At 41.9% G+C, this 23479-nt stretch overlaps 2 protein-coding genes across 4 annotated transcripts in view; one reads left to right on the forward strand and one right to left on the reverse strand.

Moving 5' to 3' along the window:
• LOC124280173 (telomerase reverse transcriptase-like) overlaps positions 1 to 23479 on the forward strand; it is a 97086-nt gene that overhangs the window by 46469 nt on the left and 27138 nt on the right. For all 3 annotated transcript variants that reach the window (XM_046716070.1, XM_046716068.1, XM_046716069.1), the window contains exons 12-13: positions 236 to 273; positions 681 to 809. In XM_046716070.1, the coding sequence (XP_046572026.1) occupies positions 236 to 273; positions 681 to 809 (167 nt within the window). The remainder of the gene's footprint in view (positions 1 to 235; positions 274 to 680; positions 810 to 23479) is intronic.
• LOC124280174 (uncharacterized protein K02A2.6-like) lies at positions 11605 to 17432 on the reverse strand. Its single transcript, XM_046716071.1, has 2 exons — positions 16572 to 17432; positions 11605 to 11960 (listed from the first exon to the last, which is right to left on the reverse strand). Exons 1-2 carry the CDS (start codon positions 17353 to 17355, stop codon positions 11743 to 11745), a joined length of 1002 nt encoding a protein of 333 aa, XP_046572027.1. The 5' UTR covers positions 17356 to 17432; the 3' UTR covers positions 11605 to 11742.

A 23479-nucleotide genomic window follows, 5' to 3' on the forward strand; every position in this document is an offset into this window, starting at 1 on the left:
AACCATGGTAACCTCACTTTCTGCAGGGGTCTGGCAAGAAGGATAGAATCTGGTAAAATAAGAGCAACCCCCCAAAATATAAAAGGACTAAACCACTTTACTTAAATTTCCAAAATTCAGAATTGCTGAATTGTTTTCGTCATTAAACATTTTCATTCTACGTCCATAGTTGAATTTTGTGTCAGCTAGTCTGTTAGCCTGTGGTAATCCTCACTCATGCACTTGCTTGTCACAGCTCTGAAGCAGAAGAAGATGATGTCCCCCATTACTCAGGTAAGACTCCATTCTGACCCGTGAAGGTCCGAGTGTAACAAGCCAGAGTATACCCCTGTCCCAGACTATACCTGGGGTTAAACTGGGCTAGCTTGCTGACTTGGTTGACACATGTCATCGGTTCCCAATTGCGCAGATCGATGCTCATGCTGTTGATCACTGGATTGTCTGGTCCAGACTCGATTATTTACAGACCGCCGCCATATAGCTGGAATATTGCTGAGTGCGGTGTAAAACTAAACTCACTCACTCACTAGTTCAGGAGTCTTGTGTTTACAGCTGACCTTCAGTTGTGCTGCAAAGATCACTTTGTAGACCTTTGTTTTATAAGATTTGTTCTGGATTTTGTTCTGTTGTGTAAGATAAACCCTATACTCACTCACTCACTAACTCACTCACACATTCAGACAAAGGTGGAGCACCTGCTTGACAGTGGCCAGGCCCTGGGAATCTCCTACCTGCGTTTCCTGCCAAAGCTGACGTCACTGAGACCTGTTGTTAACATGGGGAGAAAACCAGAACCCTGGACCAAGAAGGTGAAGGCTGATGATGTGTTTGTGGTGGTAGATGCTGCTTTGGATATGTGTGTAGTGACTGTCGGTGGCAGCGTACTGCTATAATGTGGTGTCATGGCTTAGAATTGCAGTCCAATGTGGTTTGGTATCAGTAGAGTTATCTGCCCTTGTGTTGATGAACATTGAAGACATGATCAATCGGGAAGTTTTAGAATGGGACAGTTTCTAGATGGCTAGCTGTACAAATGAAAGTCTGACGCAAAGGCCTTTCAAGGGTTTTTTCAAATTGAAATCACTCTATTGCTCTGGGTCGAGGCTTCAGCTTTTCCACAACAGCAAGATTTTTCCTTATCCTGACTCATGCTTATTGCTTGTCTCCCTTTCCTTCCGAATGCTAGTGGAACACTTGAATCCCCTTTTTGAAGCTCCCTTAAAAAAAGCGGACGTAAAACCACTTTCCAGGAGTCATCTCCCTTCCCCAGGTTTTGCGGGAAACGGCGCCACCTGTCACCCATGCTCCTCACTCTCTCCTGATTCGCCCGAGTGGGCGGTTGTGAGAGCACCTGGTCCCCTATACAGCATTATATCCTTTTATTATTTAGGCCTTTCTTCTAAATTAGCTGTATAAGGCTTTAGTTAACGTTTACCTACAATACTCTACGGAATTATTTCTCAAGTTTCTCTGTTTTATCACGTTTTTTATGTGACTGTTCACATTGTTTACAATTGATGAAATCTTGTTCTGGTTGTAGGTACAGATTGTCTGCTGTGATCCACATAACCTATGTCCTAATTGCAAGCCCGCATGTTCATCTGGCCTTCGTTGTCAGTTGTGTTTTCACCTGTCTGATATTGCATTTTATAAATATTCATTTTGTCTGTCTAGACGTGCAAAGGACAGGTCCAGACGAGATTTACACGACATGTCTAAACCGGCTAAGCTTGCAGAGGACCGGCAGTTGGTGTCTGCGCAGATTCACCATCCCAGTGGTCTACTGTGGTCGTCAACGGAGGATGTTGCTGTCGTAGACAACTCTGGTTTGAGGAAGAGGTCATCTACATCTGATAATTCCTCATCGCAGTCCAAGAAGACTAGGGCATCATCTTCCCAGAGGAAGAAGTCAGCTGCAACTAAGACTTCGTGGCAGTCTCCACATGGGGCAACGCAGAAAACAAGGTCTTTTCAGCTGAGATCGTCCCTCTGGAGGAATTAGATGTCTACGATGAGCCGCCCATCCTCATCCCTGAGATCACGACTAAGAAAAAGACGAAGGCATCTTCTACCGTGACCACGCGGGACAACCTATCAGCGCAGACAGTGGGCTCCAGAGAGGTACAACGCCCTTCGGAAGAAGCCTCATCCATCTCAGATGCATCGTCACTGCAGCAGACAACGCAGAGCTTCAACCCGGGGTGCCTTTATGCAGCAATTCACCCAACAGATGTTGGATTTGATGGAACAACGGTTCGCACGCAAGAGAGCTGCGACGAAGACTACGTCTGCTACAAACCCGAGTGAAGGACAACTGAGCTGCACATCAAGTCCGTTGGGAACCAACAACCTGCGAAGCTTACATGAAGATTCCAGCTTGACTACAACGTCCGCACGAAGGTCTGTCAGTCCTTCGGAATACCAGACAGACTAAAACCATATCTGCTATGGTGGACTCAGAAGTCGAATGTTTGTGGCGGAAACTACTTAATGGAGCCGGAGTGCAACATCCACCTCTATGTAGATGCATCACTTCAAGGATGGGGAGCACACCTCGAAAACGAAGTGGCAGCCGGGGAAATGGTCGAAACAAGAAATGAATCTGCATATCAACATGCTCGAGATGAAAGCAGTAGTAAATGCCCTACTACATTGGTCCAACATACTAAGGAACGCAAAATTGATGATCCATACGGACAACTCAACAGTGGCGTTCTACATAAACAAACAAGGATCAACAAGATCTTGGAATCTTCTAGACCTCAGCTTTCAACTCTTCAACATAATAGACAAACTAAACATCTATGTAAAAGCATGCCACATTCCGGGAGCCAAGAATGTAATAGCAGATGCGCTATCTCGACCACTTCAACCATCCCCAACAGAATGGATGTTACATCCAGAAGCATTCAGTTGCATCATACAGACGATAGGATCTCCACTCCAGATCTATTCGCCACAAGATTCAACAATCAACTGGCAACATTCGTCTCTCCAATTCCCGATCTGCAAGCATGGGCGACAGACGCTTTAAGCATCCCGTGGGAAGGACTAAACGCATACGCGTTCCCTTCTCCAGCGCTAATACCACAAGTATTACAGAAAATCAGGCAGACAAGGAACCTGCAACTGATTTTGGTCGCGCCTTACTGGCCGGCAAGAACGTGGCTTCCTATTCTCTTACAAGAACTCGGAAAATCAAAAATACAACTTCCAGTTTGGTCGAACCTATTAATTCATCCTCAGACCAAGCAAGTTCACAAGTATCCCAGGTCATTCCACCTACACGCATGGAGCGTATCACGACTTGCTTGTCAAAAAGAGGATACTCCGCCAGAGCAGCGAAAGCAGTTACACTAGCTTTATGCAGATCTACTCGTAACTTGTATGACGACAAGTGGCAAAGTTTTGAGAAATATGCATCGAGGAAAGGTTTCACAGCAATGAAAGCAACACATCCTCAAGTGGCAGAATATCTTTGTCATCTCAGACAAATAAAGAGATTAAAAGGTTCTACATTATCTACATACCTAGCGGCTCTCAGCTCAGTTATCATCATGAAGACAGGTGTTAAACTGACAACAGTGCCAGAGTTACTGGCCTTGCTACACTCTTTTAAGCTGGAAGACCAGCAAAAGAAATTTAAAGCGCCGGCTTGGGATCTCAACGTAGTGTTACAGCATCTCACCAGTGATGCGTACGAACCACTAGAAAGAACACCTTACGAATTTCTTACACAGAAAACGCTATTTCTGATCGCCTTGGCAACAGCGGCGCGGATGTCAGAAATACATGCTCTGGACTTCGAACGAATACGTTTTGACACACATCACAACATAGTTCATCTAGGATTGAGATGGGATTTCAAAGCTAAGAATCAACTGCCAGGTCAACCGGACAGACACTTCCACATCCCAGCATTATCTACAAACCTTGGACTACAGGATATACAGGACCTATCCTTATGCCCAGTCTGAGCACTGAAAATCTATCTACAAAAGTCTAAAACCAGGAGACGAACATTCAAACGCCTTTTCATCCCCATATCGTCGGAGACACCCACAGAGATCTCACGTACTACGATATCAGTTTGGATGAGAGCAATCATACTACGAGCCTACAAGGCAGCAGGACTTGAGCCTCCACGAGCCTCCAACCCGCACGAAGTTAGAGCACTGGCATCTACACTCGCTCTACATGGAAACTGCTCAATATCCACTATCATGGAAGGGTGTTTTGGGAAATCAGAGACAGTATTTGCTAACCACTACCTCAGAGATATCGCTACCAAGGACGTCTCCGGTATTCACCAGTTTGGGCCTCTGGTTGTAGCACAACAACTGACGGTCCCGCAAAGGCGCTGAGATGTATCTCGCCCTTTTTATCGCATGTCATGCAAAGCTCGTACTCCAAGGAATAGAGCTTATTGTCCATGTACACGTCTAGAACAGACTAGCATCAATATTAGACCCTGTACTTGTAAGGAATTACTGGTACATGGATAGGGTCACTGCTCCACTTGATACGAACATCAAGAGTTATTGAAATCCACATGTATGTCTACAGAAGACAGTTTGATAAATTGTGGTCCCCCCAAATTTACCAGATAAAGTTCGACATATGGATCAACAGCAGCAGCAGTGCCATCAAAAGTTCCCATGGGGGGTAAATAGGACGTAAATTCATCACTAAGGAATCCAGAAGTGGCTTGACCCACCACCAATTCCATCGGATTCTACAAGCAATAAGCATGAGTCAGGATATGGAAAAATATATAATTTTCTGAATAAAATTGATATTTTATACTTATCCTGACTCATGAGGTGAGCCCTCCCAACCTCCCCTCAAGGCACTCTGCATTTCCCAGTAAATCCGTGTGTCGGGCTGTAAAATACAGAGAGAGTGAGGAGCATGGTGACAGGTGGTGCCGTTTTCCCGCCAAAACCTGGGGAAGGGATTTTACATCCGCTTTTTTGAAGGGAGCTTCAAAAGGGGATTCAAGTGTTCCACTAGCATTCGGAAGGAAAGGGAGACAAGCAATAAGCATGAGTCAGGATAAGGAAAAATCTTGCTGTTGTGGAAAAGCTGAAGCCTCGACCCAGAGCAATAAGGTGATTTCAATTTGAAAAAAAGCCTTGAAGGCCTTTGGGTCAGACTTTCATTTCTACAGCTAGCAATCTAGAAACAGGATAAGTATAAAATATCAATTTTATTCAGCAAATTACATTTTTCTTGTGGTATATTCTTTATAATAATATACCCATACACACTCACTCACTCATAGACATACACATTTACACTCACTGCTACTAACACATACTCTCACATGTATGCCGTCGGTTCCAAATGAATTCCCGTGCTTCAAATACTCAATAACACCCGGAAATTGGCCCACACATGATGTTTATCTCCTAAGTGAGTAAGTGAGAGTATGTGTTTGTAACAGTGTAAATGTGTATAGGCACAAGAAGCAATCGTCTCCTGGCGGTAACAAAGAATGCCAGGAGACGCTTGTTTCTTGTGCCTATTTTGCCAACATGTGAAACTTGTTTTAAAATACCATTGATATAGCTACAAGATAACTCATAGAGGCATAATTATAACGGAAACATTCCCTCTGGATTATGGTAGCCTTATTCCTGTAGATGCACAGAATACATACAGAAAATCAAAAGAAATTTTAACACTAAGTCATAGCTATTCATAGTGGTATACCTAGTCTACCCCTGAGTTATCTCCCTTGATCCTGACGTCACTGTATTGTTCTCCTAGAACCCTTCATAATTTTTCTGTATGGTCAACACGCATGACGTGCAGAGAATCGAGTGAAATTTCATTTCAAATCAAGACTTCAATTCTTCATATATAGGTCAGTTACAAATCGCATTGCTGTTTTGCATTTATATTAGATATACAGTAGAACACGGATATAACGAACACGGATATAGCGTACAGCGGATATAGCGAACAAATTTAAAAGTCCTGTCAACAGTCCTTTATAATATCATTAAAATTATACGCGAATAACGAACTCGTGAGTAGCGAATTAACGGCTATAGCGAACTGATTTACTACCCCCAAGCCCAACTAACGGCGTGATTAGCGAACTCACTCAGTGTCAGCTCAGTGTCAGCTCAGCCACTTAGCGGTATACATCAACCTTGTTGGCGGCGAATCAACATTGTTCGATGGTCATTAACGTGTTTATCAAAACAAACATGTCGTGTTTAAAAGCTTGACTGGTATACAGGTCTTCAGTGCACTCTCGTCACTATGGCAGGCAAACGTAAAGCCATCACTTTTGACACCAAGCTTCAGATAATTCAGGCTGTAGATTCAGGTGTGAAATCTAAGACAAACATCGCTTTACGACTTTGGCATTCCAAAATCCACTCTCAGTTCCATCTTTAAGAATCGCGAATCGATTCTTTGTAGCCTCAGCGTATACGTGTCTCTACATCTCTACAATCCAAGATGGCGGTCAAATGTGAATAACGAACAACGGATATAGCGAACTAAATTTCGTGGTCCCTTGGAGTTCGTTATATCCGTGTTCTACTGTATTTTCAACGTATTTAGGGTTTGAAGTTTTCCCGCCCTTTTTGATTGACAAGTATGGCGCAGAGCAAATGTCTCCAATTTCAGAAATTCATGGAGGATGTTCATCCCCACTCTCTGTGTGCTTGCTGTTATATAGGCTTACCTTGCTCAAGTTCGGATCGATGCTTATTGTGTCAGGAAATGTCTGAAGAAGATTGGTTGTTGATGGACAAATCACGTTCCTTAGTTAGGAAGCGTAAACATTCATCGTCATCAGAATGTTCTAAGTCAAAGAAAGTTCAGGGATCTCCGCCCTTATCTATTTAATCTGAACCGAAATCTCGTTCTAGATCAAAATATAAATCCTCTCCCCAGTTAGATATATCTGCATTCTCAGAACTTTTGGTGGGATTTAAGTCCGATATCCAGGCGGCCATGGATAAATCTGTACGGGATATGGAGATAAGGAATGACAAAAAATGTAATCGCCTGTCTAAACATCTGGAAGAACCTGTTTTATCCGGCAAGACGGCAGATAGCCGCAGTGACTTGGTGGTCGATGGCAAGAGTCGGGGGCCAAAGTCACTTCACCGTCACCGGGAAAGCCGGTTACCATGCCCTGGCATACGTAGGAGGCTGGTCCCCTCAGGGGGAGAAGCCCAGGGCTTCAAGCGACGAGGATGGAGTCGGCCAAGCCGGCTCCAGGTCCAGGGTGACCGTGTCTCAGGCCACCACCCCCGTGTCCTTTGTCCCCGGGAGCCAGCCATCCGTGGCTGCTCCCTGTCGCATACAGCATGCGACTGCAAGCGTTTCACGGGTCTGACTCGGTCCAGACGGCACGTGATTCCCGCCCCGGCCACTGGGTCGGCTGCTATGGATAACGGTGTATCAACCCAGCAGTCTGATTTGCATGGACCTAGCGGTTCAGAGGACATGGCTATGGACCCGCAAGGGTAATTTGACACAGACAATCCGCCCTTAATCCCGTTAGTGTCTAATGTGATGGATCAGGAGGATTCATCGGTTTATCCCTTTTCACAACCGGAGTTTTCCATGAGAGAAGGGTTGTTGACGGTACAACCTATGGACATGTCAGCACAGGATTTAGAGCCGTCCTGGTCATTTAAGGAAATGTTGAAACTTTTGCACGAACTTTATCCTAATACTCTACCACCGCCGTCGAATGAGCAGGAGATCGATTTTCCCGTGGAACTCGGATTATCAGGTTGTCTTCCCCGAACAGATGCCCAGGCTGTCATTACACATTCATCATCACTTAAGAAAGTGTTGGAGAATTTCAACTTAGGCCTCTCCAAGGCTACGAACTTGAGTTCTTTGCCTTGGGTTTCTCATAAACCCATTTATTCCATCCATGATCGTGTTATCCCAGCCAATCAACCAAGTTTAGACGAGGACTTTAAACAGTTACAGGATTTTAGAGGCTCTCGTGACTATGCACCGGTCTGTACTTTCAAGGACTGTAGGGAATTGGATACGGCAGCCTGTTTGGCGATTGATGCGTCTTATTCGAAGGATTGCGATACACGGTTATCTGGACGATTTCTTGGCAAGGAATGTGGTGACAGCGGTTCTCATGAAGCAAACCAACTTTATCATTCACGTGTTTACGCATCTGGGTCTAATAGTTCATTCAACCAAGTCAGAACTGGTCCCTTCCACGAGGATCAAGTTTCTGGGGGCAATCTTAGATTCAAGAGCATGCCGTATTTATTTTACGGGAAGAGTCTTTATTTCTACAGTTCTAACATCAACAAAAGGGAGGTACCATATCTCAGAATACATTCAAACATCAATAATACATTTCACAAAATCCCCATCATTTCATACAATGAATAAATATCTTTGAATATGTTTTGCATACCTTATCTCTGTGAATATATCCATACTTTAATCATGGTAATAATGATTAAATACACTTACAATATGTTTTCTGACATAATATTTTCAGTAAGTAGATTGTGGAAGGATGACCAGAAGGTAAAGAACTCACTGTTACTGCATGTAGAGTAAGCATTATATTTCATAGTATTTTGATATCTCCCTTACTACATGCTGGAATTTGGGAACTTGTTGTTTTATTTTGTGTGTATATATTACCTGTTTCACAACAAGACATATTGCATTTAAAGATAATTATTATTTTCCCCTTAAATCCAAGTAAGATGTTTTCTGGTGTAAAGTCAATGTTGCCTTCAGTTACAGTCATTAAACCATCTGGTCAAACTCTCCCAAATCTTTTTGACATGACAACAATTACAGAATAGATGGACAATTGTTTCTAATTCTTTTGAACAGAATGTACATATAGGTGTGTCTTTTAGACTGATTTTATTTAGGAAAATGTTTGTAGGTATAATATCATATAATATCTTCATCTGTAACCATTTCAAATTACTACATTTTGTACATCGATTTGGCATCATATATAAGTTTCGTAACATTGTGTTATCATACTGTGTTTCAAAGACTCTTTCCCACTTTTATGGGCATATGATTTATTGTAATTGGGGTCTAGTAAGAAAGATAAAAGGTTTTGGAGCCTTTAACCCTTAGACTAAGTTTGGATATATTGAATGGTAGTATTGGAGAAAATGGTAGTGTTTTGGGAAGAATGATTTGTCTTCTCTTTAAGCAGGCAATTATGGAAGATTTGATACTATGATATCTTAAGATATTTGTTTTGACTTGATATATTTTTTGTAGTTCTTCATAAGTATAGAATTCCCCTGTGGTTGGATTCATTAGATCATAAATAAAGTGTATACCTGCATTGTACCAACTGTTTATAAAAATTGTCTCGTTACCTATGTTAAACATATAATTAAACCAAATACATTGGTTTAACATGTCGTTTGAGTTTAATGTCTTATATTGCTTTTGTAAATATGATCCCCATGCAGAGATTACATCTCTCCAAAAAGGATTTCTTATGTAAGGTTTTATGTGTTTTTCCATATATTCAGGATCAGCTAACCAAAGTCTTCTGTAGTTAGGTATACAACTTTCAACTAATGCTTTCCATTTGCAGCTACTGTAATATAATCTCTTTATCCATGATATTTTATGTGCATAAATAATATTCTTAATTAGTGGGACACTAATTCCTCCATATTCAGGTGGCATAGCAATTACATCTCTTTTAATTTTATCAGGTTTGTCTTTCCATACAAATTTGAAACAGGCTTGTTGAAATTTATTTATTATCTCATCTGGGGGTGATGGAACTGAGGAAAATAGATGGTTTAATTTTGAGAGTAATAGTGATTTCAAAATAACATTTCTACCGATTGGGGTAAAGTGTTCTTATTGACCATAACTTCATTTCATTCTCTATCTTTTTAAACTTATTATCATAATTCAACTTCACCATTTTGTCAAGGTCAACATCAAATATAATACCCAGTAGCTTAAAGTTACTTTGAGTCCAATCTAAGTTCCAGTCTTTACAGAGTTTATATCTACATCTTTTCTTAGAGCCTATCCAGATCAGTCTTGTCTTGTCAGCATTAATTTTCAAGCCAGAAAACCTTGCAAAAAAAATAAAGTATTCAGCAAGGCATATTGACTACTCTCAGTGCCATCTAAAGGTGGGAAGTATCATCAGCAAATTGTGCAAGAACATATTCAATATTTCCTTTTTTAATGCCTTTTATATTTTTATTATTTCTGATAAGTATAGCCAAACTTTCTGCACAGTACATAAAAATATATGGTGATACGGGATCTCCTTGTAAACCAACCTCTGGCTATAGGAAAAAAGGTGCAAGCAAATCCATTTACAAGTACACTTGACTTCATATCATTAAAAAAAGTTCTTATCCACTTCTGAAAACTAGGTCCGAAATTAAAGAATCTTAACACATTTAGTATAAAATTTCTATCAACTGAATCAAAAGCCTTTTCAAAATCAATTAGAACTAATAGTCCTGGTATTTGATAAGATTCTGTATACTCCATTTGATCATATATCAGCCTTGTGACCTCACCAATATATCTTCCTGGTACAAAACCTTTTTGATCATCTTTTATTAGAGGTATTCTATTTATCATTCGATTAGCTAACAGCTGATGCAATTTTATATGATGTGTTAAGGAGAGAAATTGTTCATATTCACATTTCTAAGATGCCTAGCGGTTAGAACAATCGAAAAAAAATACATCATCAGACAATAAAGGTATAGTTTTTGATGAGTAACAATTGAATGACGTTATCCCGTCACTTCGCGCCATTCTAGTGTGCCCCTCAGTAATCGAACCATTTTACATCACGTCACAATGTAAGCGGCGCCACGATGCATGTCAGTTGTCATCGCCTCGTACGGCCTCCTACAGTAAACTACACCGTTGCATCCAGTTTCTTGGTTTGCTGTTGCTTCACGCAGCTAACATCACTGGTGGAAACATTACGTTTATGTTTTCACGACGGTTAAAATGTGTCATTTCGACTCACAAGTTTTCAGCGACACTGTAACGTTCGTAATGTTTACATTCCCACAATGCAATTGTGGAATGTCGCTGACTACTCAACTTCCTCTGGATGTACTGATCTAAACTTACGCTGGTAGTAGAAATGCAACGCTCATATTGCCCCATATGGTTTACGTTAATGACAGATGTAATTAAAATAATTCAGAGAAGATATTTGATCCAAACGTAAACCGTCATCAAACTGTTATCATTTGTTTTTTTCTGGTAACGTTCGCCTTTAACGTAGGGGCAGACACATCAATAGAACAGCCAGCCAGTTAGCCCTGTGCAAGGATTCTTAATTTAGGTCACCGACACCGCCGTTTGTTTTCTGCCTTAAATTAATCGTAATTATCTTTAGAAAGTATTAAATTTGGCATCTTAGAAAGAAATACAGTTAAGCCCTTCTACCACCATGTATAGTGTAATAAAACACACTTTTCGCCCTGAACTATTATAAGCGTCCTCGTGCTTTAACTATAATAGTTCAGGGCAAAAGTGTGTTTTATTACACTATACATGGTGGTAGAGCGAAGTGTATTTCTTAAACACAACACTCCTCCCCACTATTCTTAATCCTCATAGTGTTGATAGAACTGCTGCTCAATTGAGATTGATTAACACATTTACAGTCTATAACTCGAGCTATGGTGCAGGTCAACTTATTTACACATTTACACGAAATGAGGAACAATGTCAGTCAATCATATGGACCTACAAATCCAACTTGTTCGGCGCTCGCCGGCTTCGTACAGGATTTCTGCGAGGTACCGACGACACTGGTTCCGGAAGACGGTCTGGAATCGGTCGCCCTTCCAGATCACACTCAACAGGAGCAGGATTATCACTGCAACCTGTATCACACTGCACAGACACATTTCCTTGAGCAGGGTTTTCATTGCTCTCGGCACTACACTGCACACTCACATCACCTTGTGTGTTGACACTATCTGCGATGGTTGGTTTGGTAGTCTGCCGTTCACCATCGGTCTCATTATGTCGCGCTGAATATCAGATGACATCATCTCAGTACTGGGGTTGGTGTCAGCACCCGTTGTGTTGTCGAGCAGCTGATCGATGTGACGTCAAGCAACTGTTCCGTTAGAGCCTCGAACTTTATAGGACAAAATCCCTGTTTTCTCGAGAACCACTCCAGTCATCCACTTCTCACCTGTCCTGTAAGACCTGATGAGAACATGTTGTCCTGGTGACAACTGTCGGGCTGCTTTCTCTGGATCCATATTTGCAGCTTGCCGTTCTTGAACAGTCTTGCGTAGATTTGGTTTCACTAGATCAAGCCTGGTCTTTAAGCGTCTTCCACACATCAGGATGGCTGGTGTTTCCCCTGTTGTTGCATGTGGCGTATTTCTGTAAGCCAGTAGGAAGTTCGCAAGTTTCTGTTCAACTGTTATGGTTTTCTTTTCTGCTTTCAGGGGGTTCTTGAAAGATTGGACGAATCGCTCTGCTAGTCCGTTGCTTGCTGGATGATATGGTGCTGACAGAGTATGTTTGATACCATTCTTCTTTGTAAAACTGGACATTTCTTCTGAGATGAATTGTGGACCATTATCTGTCACTATGTTGTCTGGTATTCCATGACGACCAAACATCTGGTGTAGGACACAGTCGCTGTAGTAGTTGATTTCATGATTTCCACTTCTGGCCATTTGGAATACTCGTCCACTGCGACCATGAACATTCGATCCATAAAAGGTCCAGCAAAGTCTATGTGCACTCTTTCCCATGAGGCTGTAGGCCATAGCCATGGGTGCACAGGTGTTGTCAGCGGGTTCTTCCTGATCTCCAGGCATCCCTGACAGATCTTGGCCATCTGTTCAATCTGGAAATCGATATTGGGCCACCATACATAGCTTCTAGCCAGGGCTTTCATACGAACTACGCCCATGTGACCGGTATGTATTTCTTCTAAGCACTGGCTCTGATGACATGATGGTATGACAACTCTGACTCCCCACAACAAGCAACCTTGACACACGGATAGTTCTCTCCGTCTAGTGTAGAATGGTCTGAGCTCTTCACTGGGGAACGAGTCTGGCCAACCTTGTAGCGTAAGTTCTAGTACTTGTGACAGCACAAGGTCTCTTCTAGTTCTGTTCTTGAGTTGACTTGCAGTAACAGGTAGAGTTTCAATCTGGTGGACATAGAACTCATCTGACGTATCTTGTCCTGTTCTTTCAGTCTTGAGAGGAAGTCTGGAAAGTCCATCAGCATTCCCATGTTTAGTTGTGTTTCTGTATTCAATGTCATACTGGTGTCCGGACAGGAACAGAGCATAACGTTGTAGACGGGCTGCTGTCATAGCAGGAATGGATTTCTCTGGATGAAATATGGAAGTAAGAGGCTGGTGATCAGTCACTAGTGTGAAGTGTCTCCCATACAAATAGACATGAAACTTCTTGACAGCGAAGACAATACTAAGTGCTTCCTTGTCGATCTGGGAATAATTCCGTTCTGCCTTATTGAGTGAGCGAGGCGAATACAATAGGTCGTTCACTTCCGTCAGGGAACACATGTGACATCACAGCTCTGATCCCATATGGTGAAGCATCACTGGCAACACGAACAGGTTTAGCCGGATCATAGTGGGTCAAAACTTGTTCTGACGTAATCAAACGTTTAGCTTCTTCAAAAGCATTGTCACATTTCTTGTCCCACTTGAATTCAGTCTTGTGTTCCAGCAAGTTGTTCAAAGGATGTAGAACTGATGAGATGTTTGGTAGGAATCTGTGATAGTAGTTGACTAGTCCTAGGAAGGATCTGACTTGTGACACATCTTGCGGTTTGGGTACTTCCTCAATTGCCTTGATTTTGTCTGAAGACTTGTGTAAACCTTCTTTATCAATTTCATGGCCACAGTACTGGATTTTCTCTTTGAAGAATTCACACTTTTCTTTGTTTACACGTAGATTGTTTTCCTTCAGTCTCTTGAACAAACGTTCTAAATTACCAAGATGTTCATCATCACTATGACAAGTCATGATCATATGGTCGAGTAGGCACTCTGTCATTGGTATACCCTGAAGAACTTGATCTATAGCTTTCTGCCATATAGCAGGCGCTGAGGCTATTCCAAAAACAAGGCGGTTGTATTGAAATAGTCCTTTGTGGGTGTTGATTGTTAGAAGTTCCTTGAAATCTTCATCAACCTCCATCTGTAGGTAAGCATTTCTCTAGTCAATTTTGCTGAAACGAGTTCCACCAGAAAGACTTGTGAAGATATCATCAATCCTAGGTAGAGGATACTGTTCAACTCTAAGCTGAGGGTTCACTGTCACTTTGAAATCTCCGCAGATTCTCACTTCTTGCGAACGTTTTACAACTGGAACAATAGGAGTTGCCCATTCACTAGTAGATACTCTGGATAATATCCCTTCAGCTTCAAGCCTTTCTAACTCTGCTTCGACTTTAGGGCGTAAAGCAAACGGTACTTGCCTTGGTTTACAGAATTTAGGTTGTGCATCTTCTTTCAAGGTTAACTTGGCTTTAATTGAAGTTAATGTTCCAATACCTGGTTCAAATATTTCTGAGAACTGTTGACACAATGCTTCTACTCTCTTGTTGACATTGGTTGTCTTGGCCACTGAGTTGATTACATTGATCTGCTTGATTGATCTCCAGTCTAGTTGTAGCTTCTTTACCCAGTTTCTTCCGAAAAGTGGTGGACCTCCCCTCTTCACCACAATGAGGTCGACGTCACCCTCAACCGTGTTTCCCTCGGTGTTCTGTATCCTAACACGGACGGTCACCTGTCCCACAGTTGAAACGTCTTCTTCTGTATAGGTCTTCAGATGAACGTCAGTATCTGTTAATGGTACTCCAGGAAGATACTTGTTGAAGTCTTGTTCCGAAATGAGTAAAAGAGAAGCTCCAGTATCAAGCTCCATCCTGACTGGTTTATCGTTGATCAGTGGTTGTACCCATATAGTGTCATCATCATCAAAGTTGTCAACTTTCTTCACATATGCTAAGTCACAGTCACTATCACTACTCTGATCACGATCTTCGACTGCGTGAACTTTCTTCTTGAAGGTCTTACCTGAAGATTTCACATTTTTACAAACTCTTTTGATATGTCCCTTCTGTTTACATCCATTACATGTTTCATCCTTGAATATACATCTATCTTCAGAATGTCCCTTGTTACCACATCTCCAACATGGTGTATATTTACTTGCTGTGTTCTTTTTTCTTCCCCCATTTTTCTCTGTTTTGAAACTGTATAACTCTGTTAGTTGCTTGTAGCTTCCCACCTTGAAGTTCTCTAGTGTCCTTAGATGCAGTTTCCATGGCAACAGCAATCGATAGTGCTTTACTACAGTTAAGTCCATCTTCAGATAACTGAGACGTTTCTGACTGGATTCTGTACGAATTCCACACACAAAACGATCTCGCAATGCATCTTCAAGAAATACGCCAAACTCACATGTTCTAGACAATTTCTTCAATTCTGCATAATATTCAGACACAGATTCTGTAGGTAGCTGATCTCTCTTATGGAAGCGGAAACGTTCAGCTATCAGCAATGGCTTAGGACACAAGTGATTTCTCAAAAGTTCTGTCAAATGTTTAAGAGTTTTCTCAACAGGTTTAGCCGGTGCAGTCAAATCTCACAACAAGCTATAAGTCTTCCCTCCTACCAAACTCAACAGTGCAGCAACTCTCTTGTCTGGCGCAATTTCACTAAAGATGAAGTACTGTTCTAATCTCTCACAGTACGTTGGCCAATCATCACTTGAATCGTCAAAATTTTCTATAAAAAATTTCCCTGCCATTTTCTTCTTAATAAACAGTTCATAAATATTCCCGACTATGAAATCCCAGTCTCTAATGCCTGTCTACCCGAGCACGTGGTATGCGCACATGGAAAAAAAAATGGCGGACGGCTGAATTCAAACTTCGTGAAATATTTACAAAATTACCACCCGGTGCAGGTCTTGTGCTCCAACGTAGTTAAAAGCTGGCTTCCATATCGGTGGTGTTCATCCTCGTCGCCACTTTAGTGTCCCCAGGCTCGGGTTCCAACACAAATGTAAGTTTATATGGGAGAGCTATTACAACACAACCGAACACTCGGGTGGCAGGTACGAGACAAGTTTATTACAGGAAACGCTGTATAGACATGCCCAGACTAAGGGAGATAACCCATACACGTTATGCGTGTTAGTTCATATTCACATACACAACACTCCTCCCCACTATTCTTAATCCTCGTAGTGTTGACAGAACTGCTGCTCAATTGAGATTGATTAACACATTTACAGTCTATAACTCGAGCTATGGTGCAGGTCAACTTATATACACATTTACACGAAATGAGGAACAATGTCAGTCAATCATATGGACCTACAAATCCAACTTGTTCGGCCCTCGCCGGCTTCGTACAGGATTTCTGCGAGGTACCGACGACACTGGTTCCGGAAGACGGTCTGGAATCGGTCTGCCTTCCAGATCACACTCAACAGGAGCAGGATTATCACTGCAACCTGTATCACACTGCACAGACACATTTCCTTGAGCATCACCTTGTGTGTTGACACTATCTGCGATGGTTGGTTTGGTAGTCACACTGCCGTTCACCATCGGTCTCATTATGTCGCGCTGAATATCAGATGACATCATCTCAGTACTGGGGTTGGTGTCAGCACCCGTTGTGTTGTCGAGCAGCTGATCGATGTGACGTCGAGCAACTGTTCCGTTAGAGCCTCGAACTTTATAGGACAAAATCCCTGTTTTCTCGAGAACCACTCCAGTCATCCACTTCTCACCTGTCCTGTAAGACCTGATGAGAACATGTTGTCCTGGTGACAACTGTCGGGCTGCTTTCTCTGGATCCATACTTGCAGCTTGCCGTTCTTGAACAGTCTTGCGTAGATTTGGTTTCACTAGGTCAAGCCTGGTCTTTAAGCGTCTTCCACACTTCAGGATGGCTGGTGTTTCCCCTGTTGCATGTGGCGTATTTCTGTAAGCCAGTAGGAAGTTTGCAAGTTTCTGTTCAACTGTTATGGTTTTCTTTTCTGCTTTCAGGGAGTTCTTGAAAGATTGGACGAATCGCTCTGCTAGTCCGTTGCTTGCTGGATGATATGGTGCTGAGAGAGTATGTTTAATACCATTCTTCTTTGTAAAACTGGACATTTCTTCTGAGATGAATTGTGGACCATTATCTGTCACTATGTTGTCTGGTATTCCATGACGAGCAAACATCTGGCGTAGGACTGAAACAGTCGCTGTAGCAGTAGTTGATTTCATGATTTCCACTTCTGGCCATTTGGAATACTCGTCCACTGCGACCATGAACATTCGATCCATAAAAGGTCCAGCAAAGTCTATGTGCACTCTTTCCCATGATGCTGTAGGCCATAGCCATGGGTGCACAGGTGTTGTCAGCGGGTCAGCATTCCCATGTTTGGTTGTGTTTCTGTATTCAATGTCATACTGGTGTCGGGACAGGAACAGAGCATAACGTTGTAGACGGGCTGCTGTCATAGCAGGAATGGATTTCTCTGGATGAAATATGGAAGTAAGAGGCTGGTGAAGTGTGAAGTGTCTCCCATACAAATAGACATGAAACTTCTTGACAGCGAAGACAATACTAAGTGCTTCCTTGTCGATCTGGGAATAATTCCGTTCTGCCTTATTGAGTGAACGAGAGGCGAATACAATAGGTCGTTCACTTCCGTCAGGGAACACATGTGACATCACAGCTCTGATCCCATATGGTGAAGCATCACTGGCAACACGAACAGGTTTAGCCGGATCATAGTGGGTCAAAACTTGTTCTGACGTAATCAAACGTTTAGCTTCTTCAAAAGCATTGTCACATTTCTTGTCCCACTTGAATTCAGTCTTGTGTTCCAGCAAGTTGTTCAAAGGATGTAGAACTGATGAGATGTTTGGTAGGAATCTGTGATAGTAGTTGACTAGTCCTAGGAAGGATCTGACTTGTGACACATCTTAGCGGTTTGGGTACTTCCTCAATTGCCTTGATTTTGTCTGAAGACTTGTGTAAACCTTCTTTATCAATTTCATGGCCACAGTACTGGATTTTCTCTTTGAAGAATTCACACTTTTCTTTGTTTACACATAGATTGTTTTCCTTCAGTCTCTCGAACAAACGCTCTAAATTACCAAGATGTTCATCATCACTATGACAAGTCATGATCATATGGTCGAGTAGGCACTCTGTCATTGGTATACCCTGAAGAACTTGATCTATAGCTTTCTGCCATATAGCGAGGCTGAGGCTATTCCAAAACAAGGCGGTTGTATTGAAATAGTCCTTTGTGGGTGTTGATTGTTAGAAGTTCCTTGAAATCTTCATCAACCTCCATCTGTAGGTAAGCATTTCTCTAGTCAATTTTGCTGAAACGAGTTCCACCAGAAAGACTTGTGAAGATATCATCAATCCTAGGTAGAGGATACTGTTCAACTCTAAGCTGAGGGTTCACTGTCACTTTGAAATCTCCGCAGATTCTCACTTCTTGCGAACGTTTTACAACTGGAACAATAGGAGTTGCCCATTCACTAGTAGATACTCTGGATAATATCCCTTCAGCTTCAACCCTTTCTAACTCCGCTTCGACTTTAGGGCGTAAAGCAAACGGTACTTGCCTTGGTTTACAGAATTTAGGTTGTGCATCTTCTTTCAAGGTTAACTTGGCTTTAATTGAAGTTAATGTTCCAATACCTGGTTCAAATATTTCTGAGAACTGTTGACGCAATGCTTCTACTCTCTTGTTGACATTGGTTGTCTTGGCCACTGAGTTGATTACATTGATCTGCTTGATTGATCTCCAGTCTAGTTGTAGCTTCTTTACTCAGTTTCTTCCGAAAAGTGGTGGACCTCCCCTCTTCACAACAATGAGGTCGACGTCACCCTCAACCGTGTTTCCCTCGGTGTTCTGTATCCTAACACGGACGGTCACCTGTCCCACAGTTGAAACGTTTTCTTCTGTATAGGTCTTCAGATGAACGTCAGTATCTGTTAATGGTACTCCAGGAAGATACTTGTTGAAGTCTTGTTCCGAAATGAGTGAAAGAGAAGCTCCAGTATCAAGCTCCATCCTGACTGGTTTATCGTTGATCAGTGGTTGTACCCATATAGTGTCATCATCATCTAAGTTGTCAACTTTCTTCACATATGCTAAGTCACAGTCACTATCACTACTCTGATCACGATCTTCGACTGCGTGAACTTTCTTCTTGAAGGTCTTACCCGAAGATTTTACATTTTTACAAACTCTCTTGATATGTCCCTTCTGTTTACATCCATTACGTTTCATCCTTGAATATACATCTATCTCCAGAATGTATTAAACATACTCTCTTGATATGTCCCTTCTGTTTACATCCATTACATGTTTCATCCTTGAATATACATCTATCTTCAGAATGTCCCTTGTTACCACATCTCCAACATGGTGTATATTTACTTGCTGTGTTCTTTTTCTTCCCCCATTTTTCTCTGTTTTGAAACTGTACAACTCTGTTAGTTGCTTGTAGCCTCCCACCTTGAAGTTCTCTAGTGTCCTTAGATGCAGTTTCCATGGCAACAGCAATCGATAGTGCTTTACTACAGTTAAGTCCATCTTCAGATAACAGACGTTTCTGACTGCATTCTGTACGAATTCCACACACAAAACGATCTCGCAGTGCATCTTCAAGAAATACGCCAAACTCACTTGTTCTAGACAATTTCTTCAATTCTGCATAATATTCAGACACAGATTCTGTAGGTAGCTGATCTCTCTTATGGAAGCGGAAATGTTCAGCTATCAGCAATGGCTTAGGGCACAAGGGATTTCTCAAAAGTTCTGTCAAATGTTTAAGAGTTTTCTCAGCAGGTTTAGCCGGTGCAATCAAATCTCGCAACAAGCTATAAGTCTTCCCTCCTACCAAACTCAACAGCGCAGCAACTCTCTTGTCTGGCGCCAGTTTCACTAAAGATGAAGTTTCTGTTCTAATCTCTCACAGTCACGTTGGCCAATCATCACTTGAATCGTCAAAATTTTCTATAAAAAATTTCCCTGCCATTTTCTTCTTAATAAACAGTTCATAAAAATTCCCGACTATGAAATCCCAGTCTCTAATGCCTGTCTGCCCGAGCACGTGGTATGCGCACATAGGAAAAAAAATGGCAGACGGCTGAATTCAAACTTCGTGAAATATTTACAAAATTACCACCCGGTGCCGGTCTTGTGCTCCAACGTAGTTAAAAGCTGGCTTCCATATCGGTGGTGTTCATCCTCGTCGCCACTTTAGTGTCCCCAGGCTCGGGTTCCAACACAAATGTAAGTTTATATGGGAGAGCTATTACAACACAACCGAACACTCGGGTGGCAGGTACGAGACAAGTTTATTACAGGAAACGCTGTATAGACATGCCCAGACTAAGGGAGATAACCGATACACGTTATGCGTGTTAGTTCATATTCACATACACAACAAACAACAACATCAGTGACGCAACAACGACATCGCACAAAGGAGGGGTCACTTGCAGTCAATATCGTGTGTGTCCACCGTGCGCTGCAAGACATGCTCGCAGTCTTTGGGGCATTGAAAGACACACATTTCTCAGGAACAGCTGTTGGATGGTCTGCAGCCTCTGATGGTCTGTGGTCTGATCATGACATCACCCCCTCCAAAACGATCATGTTCAAGGACACAGTTTGGCGCAAGTCTTTCTCCTTTACATCAATAAATCTGTTGACGTCCATCTGCAAAGGATAAGTTAAACCTGGATTCATCTGAAAAAATGACATTTGGCCATGTCCTATTGCCAAGATTGGCCCCATTTGCTGCCCATCGCTGTCTGGCAAGTCTGTGGGGATGCAATAAGGTTGGACCACGGTACGGGTGACGACACCGGGATGTTGAAGGCAGCAAGGCGTCCTTGCACCGTTTGGGCGCTGAAATGATGTTGACTTGTCCCAATTGTCCTCCTTGCCTAATCATCAGCTGTTTGGAACCAATTTCGCAAGTGTGAAACTCGGAACACTTCCGGTAGCCCGAAAAACTGTGCTGAGTCGACTTACAGTGGATGGATGCACATTAAAGTGCCTGGCAATCATCACATCTGAAGCACCGTGGCTGACCATACCGATAACCTGGTTCCTTTCGTCTTGTGTCAAGTATGGCATGAGTGGCATGAGTTCCACAATTCCTTGTGCTTTTGTCACAGGTTCAGTTTTAAGTATCAAAGTTCATGTGAGAGGAATGCTCCGGGACTCGAACTCGAAATGGGCCAGAATAACAGCCTTTTATCCCTACATCCTCTGTATCGCAGGAACAAATCTTCAATAGAACTTTTGTAAGTTTCAGGACAACAAATACCAATTGCGTTTTTAATGGCTTACAGTATAGTTTTGGTTTGTTTTCTTTTGGTAGGCATGTAATTAATCCTTGTTTCTGAGTAACTTATAGATTTTCATTTCGATATGCATAATTTAAAGAATTTATCAAGAATTTATTTTAAGTCTATCAAAAAGAATTTTAAAAATTCTGTTGTAAAACCGTCTGGTCCAGGGTTTTTCCGTTTTCATTTTTTTCAATGCTTCTAGTGTTTCCTCATATATTAGTTCGCCCTCTCAAGTTGCGGCACTGTCTTCACTTAGTTTTGGTATATCATATTTATTTAACAAAGAATCAAAATTAACTTGTGTGCTCTTTTCATTTTTATAAAGTTTTTTTATAAATGGTTTGGGTTTCCTTTAGTATTTCTTCCTGATCTTTAATGGTTGATCCATCTTTTGTTTGAGACCGCCTCCGTGGTGTAGTGGTTAGAGCATCCGCCCGGAGAGCGGAAGGTCGCGGGTTCGATCCCCGACCGCGTCATACCAAAAGAGGTTAAAATATGGTACTTGTTGGTCCCTGCCTGGCCCTCGGCATTAATGGGTTCAACAAGGACTGGTCGGCTCGGAGTCAGTATAATGTGTCTGAGTGGGGCATTCATGCTTCACTGCGGCATGGTATCTCAGTGAGCTAGCACTATAAAACCAGCTCATATGAGCAAAATATTCTCAAGCACAACGTTAAACCCAATTTCACCTCACCTCACCTCTTTTGTTTGAATTTCTGATATAGACTTGTTCAGAAAATTTCTAAATTCCAAATTTAAAAAGTATCTCCTTGGTTTTCTCCCTGTTCTGCCCATTTTGATTTAGATTTAATAAAGGATCCCTTTGTTTTATTTGTTTCAAAATGATTAAGTTCAGTTTAGAAGAATATCTTAGCGGACTCATTATCTCGACAGGACAGGGTGATCTCAACCAAATGGACTCTCAAGGAAGAGGCATTCGATTTGATAGGACAGACATCAGAAATTCCAAACATAGATCTGTTTGCGACTTCCAGGAACTTTCGGATCCCAACTTTTGTGAGCCCAGTACCGGATCCATTAGCATGGGCAGTCAACACCCTATCCATATCGTGGGAGGGGATGATAGCCTATGCGTTTCCTCGTTTCAAACTAATCCCAGAGGTTCTGTTAAAAATTCAACAACACAACTGTCTAGTTTATCTAGTGGCACCAACGTGGCCTGCCAGACCTTGGTTTCTTACACCCCCGTGGGTGAGAAACCCATGTGAGAAAACTGGTATCACACATATGTGTGAGATCGATTTATAATCCCGTGATTGGCTACTCCATGGTGATGACCTAGGGTCAGGGTATGACGGACTACTTTCCTGATTGAAATTCATTGATAAGTTACCCGTGCTTCAATCGAACAGAAACCTGTTACTCATGCAAAAAAATACCCCTTTACACCTACCTGTTATTTTCGCGATTGCAACATAAACAGGTATTTATACAATGAGTCACAAGTAGAATAAATATAACAAAAATCTATTTATTTTCTAATTCCTTTTATTAAAACTTTTGATTTCTAGTCATGAATTCAAAATGGCTCCAACAATCAGTGATACCTGTGTAAATAATTATGTGAAAATTACCGTTAGAGATAAAGCCCTTGATTCCCTTCGAATATTCAAAATGTACAACACTGGTACTTTTACTGGAGAGATGCGACAAGTGTCATGTGTCGTCTTGCAAAAATACCTGACACGATAACGTCAGTGCCTGTCTATTGTGAGATCGATTTGCCTCGTTGTTTCTTTGATGCATTGATGAAGATGACATTTTTTCACTGATACACATGATGAAGACCCACTTCCAGCTCCAAGATACTATGTGATTCCAATGTTATCAAATTCACTCATGACAATCTGAACCAAAACACACTTGTTGAAACAATGTACAACATGGTACGCTTTTGCAAGGCTTCAAGAGTGCAAATGGCGCTGCGCCCTTTCTATTCAATCGAACATGTACAGGAGCGGTTGATCTACACATAAGCCATTGCTCAAGATATTCCTCCAACGCATGATAATGAAAAGTTTATGTCTTGATAACTTACAGGATGTAATCAAC

This window comes from Haliotis rubra, unplaced genomic scaffold (assembly GCF_003918875.1).
Source record: "Haliotis rubra isolate DU_JTF1 unplaced genomic scaffold, ASM391887v1 Scf261, whole genome shotgun sequence".
Taxonomy (NCBI): domain Eukaryota; kingdom Metazoa; phylum Mollusca; class Gastropoda; order Lepetellida; family Haliotidae; genus Haliotis; species Haliotis rubra.

What these genes read in the sequence shown, in the direction of transcription:
- LOC124280174 (XM_046716071.1), bottom strand. Translation starts at nt 17,355, where the DNA reads ATGGATCGAATGTTCATGGTCGCAGTGGACGAGTATTCCAAATGGCCA. An exon ending in AGATAGTGTCAACACACAAG is followed by an intron (nt 11,961 to 16,571) that starts GTGATGCTCAAG and finishes TCAACACACAAG; the next exon opens with GTGATGTGAGTGTGCAGTGT.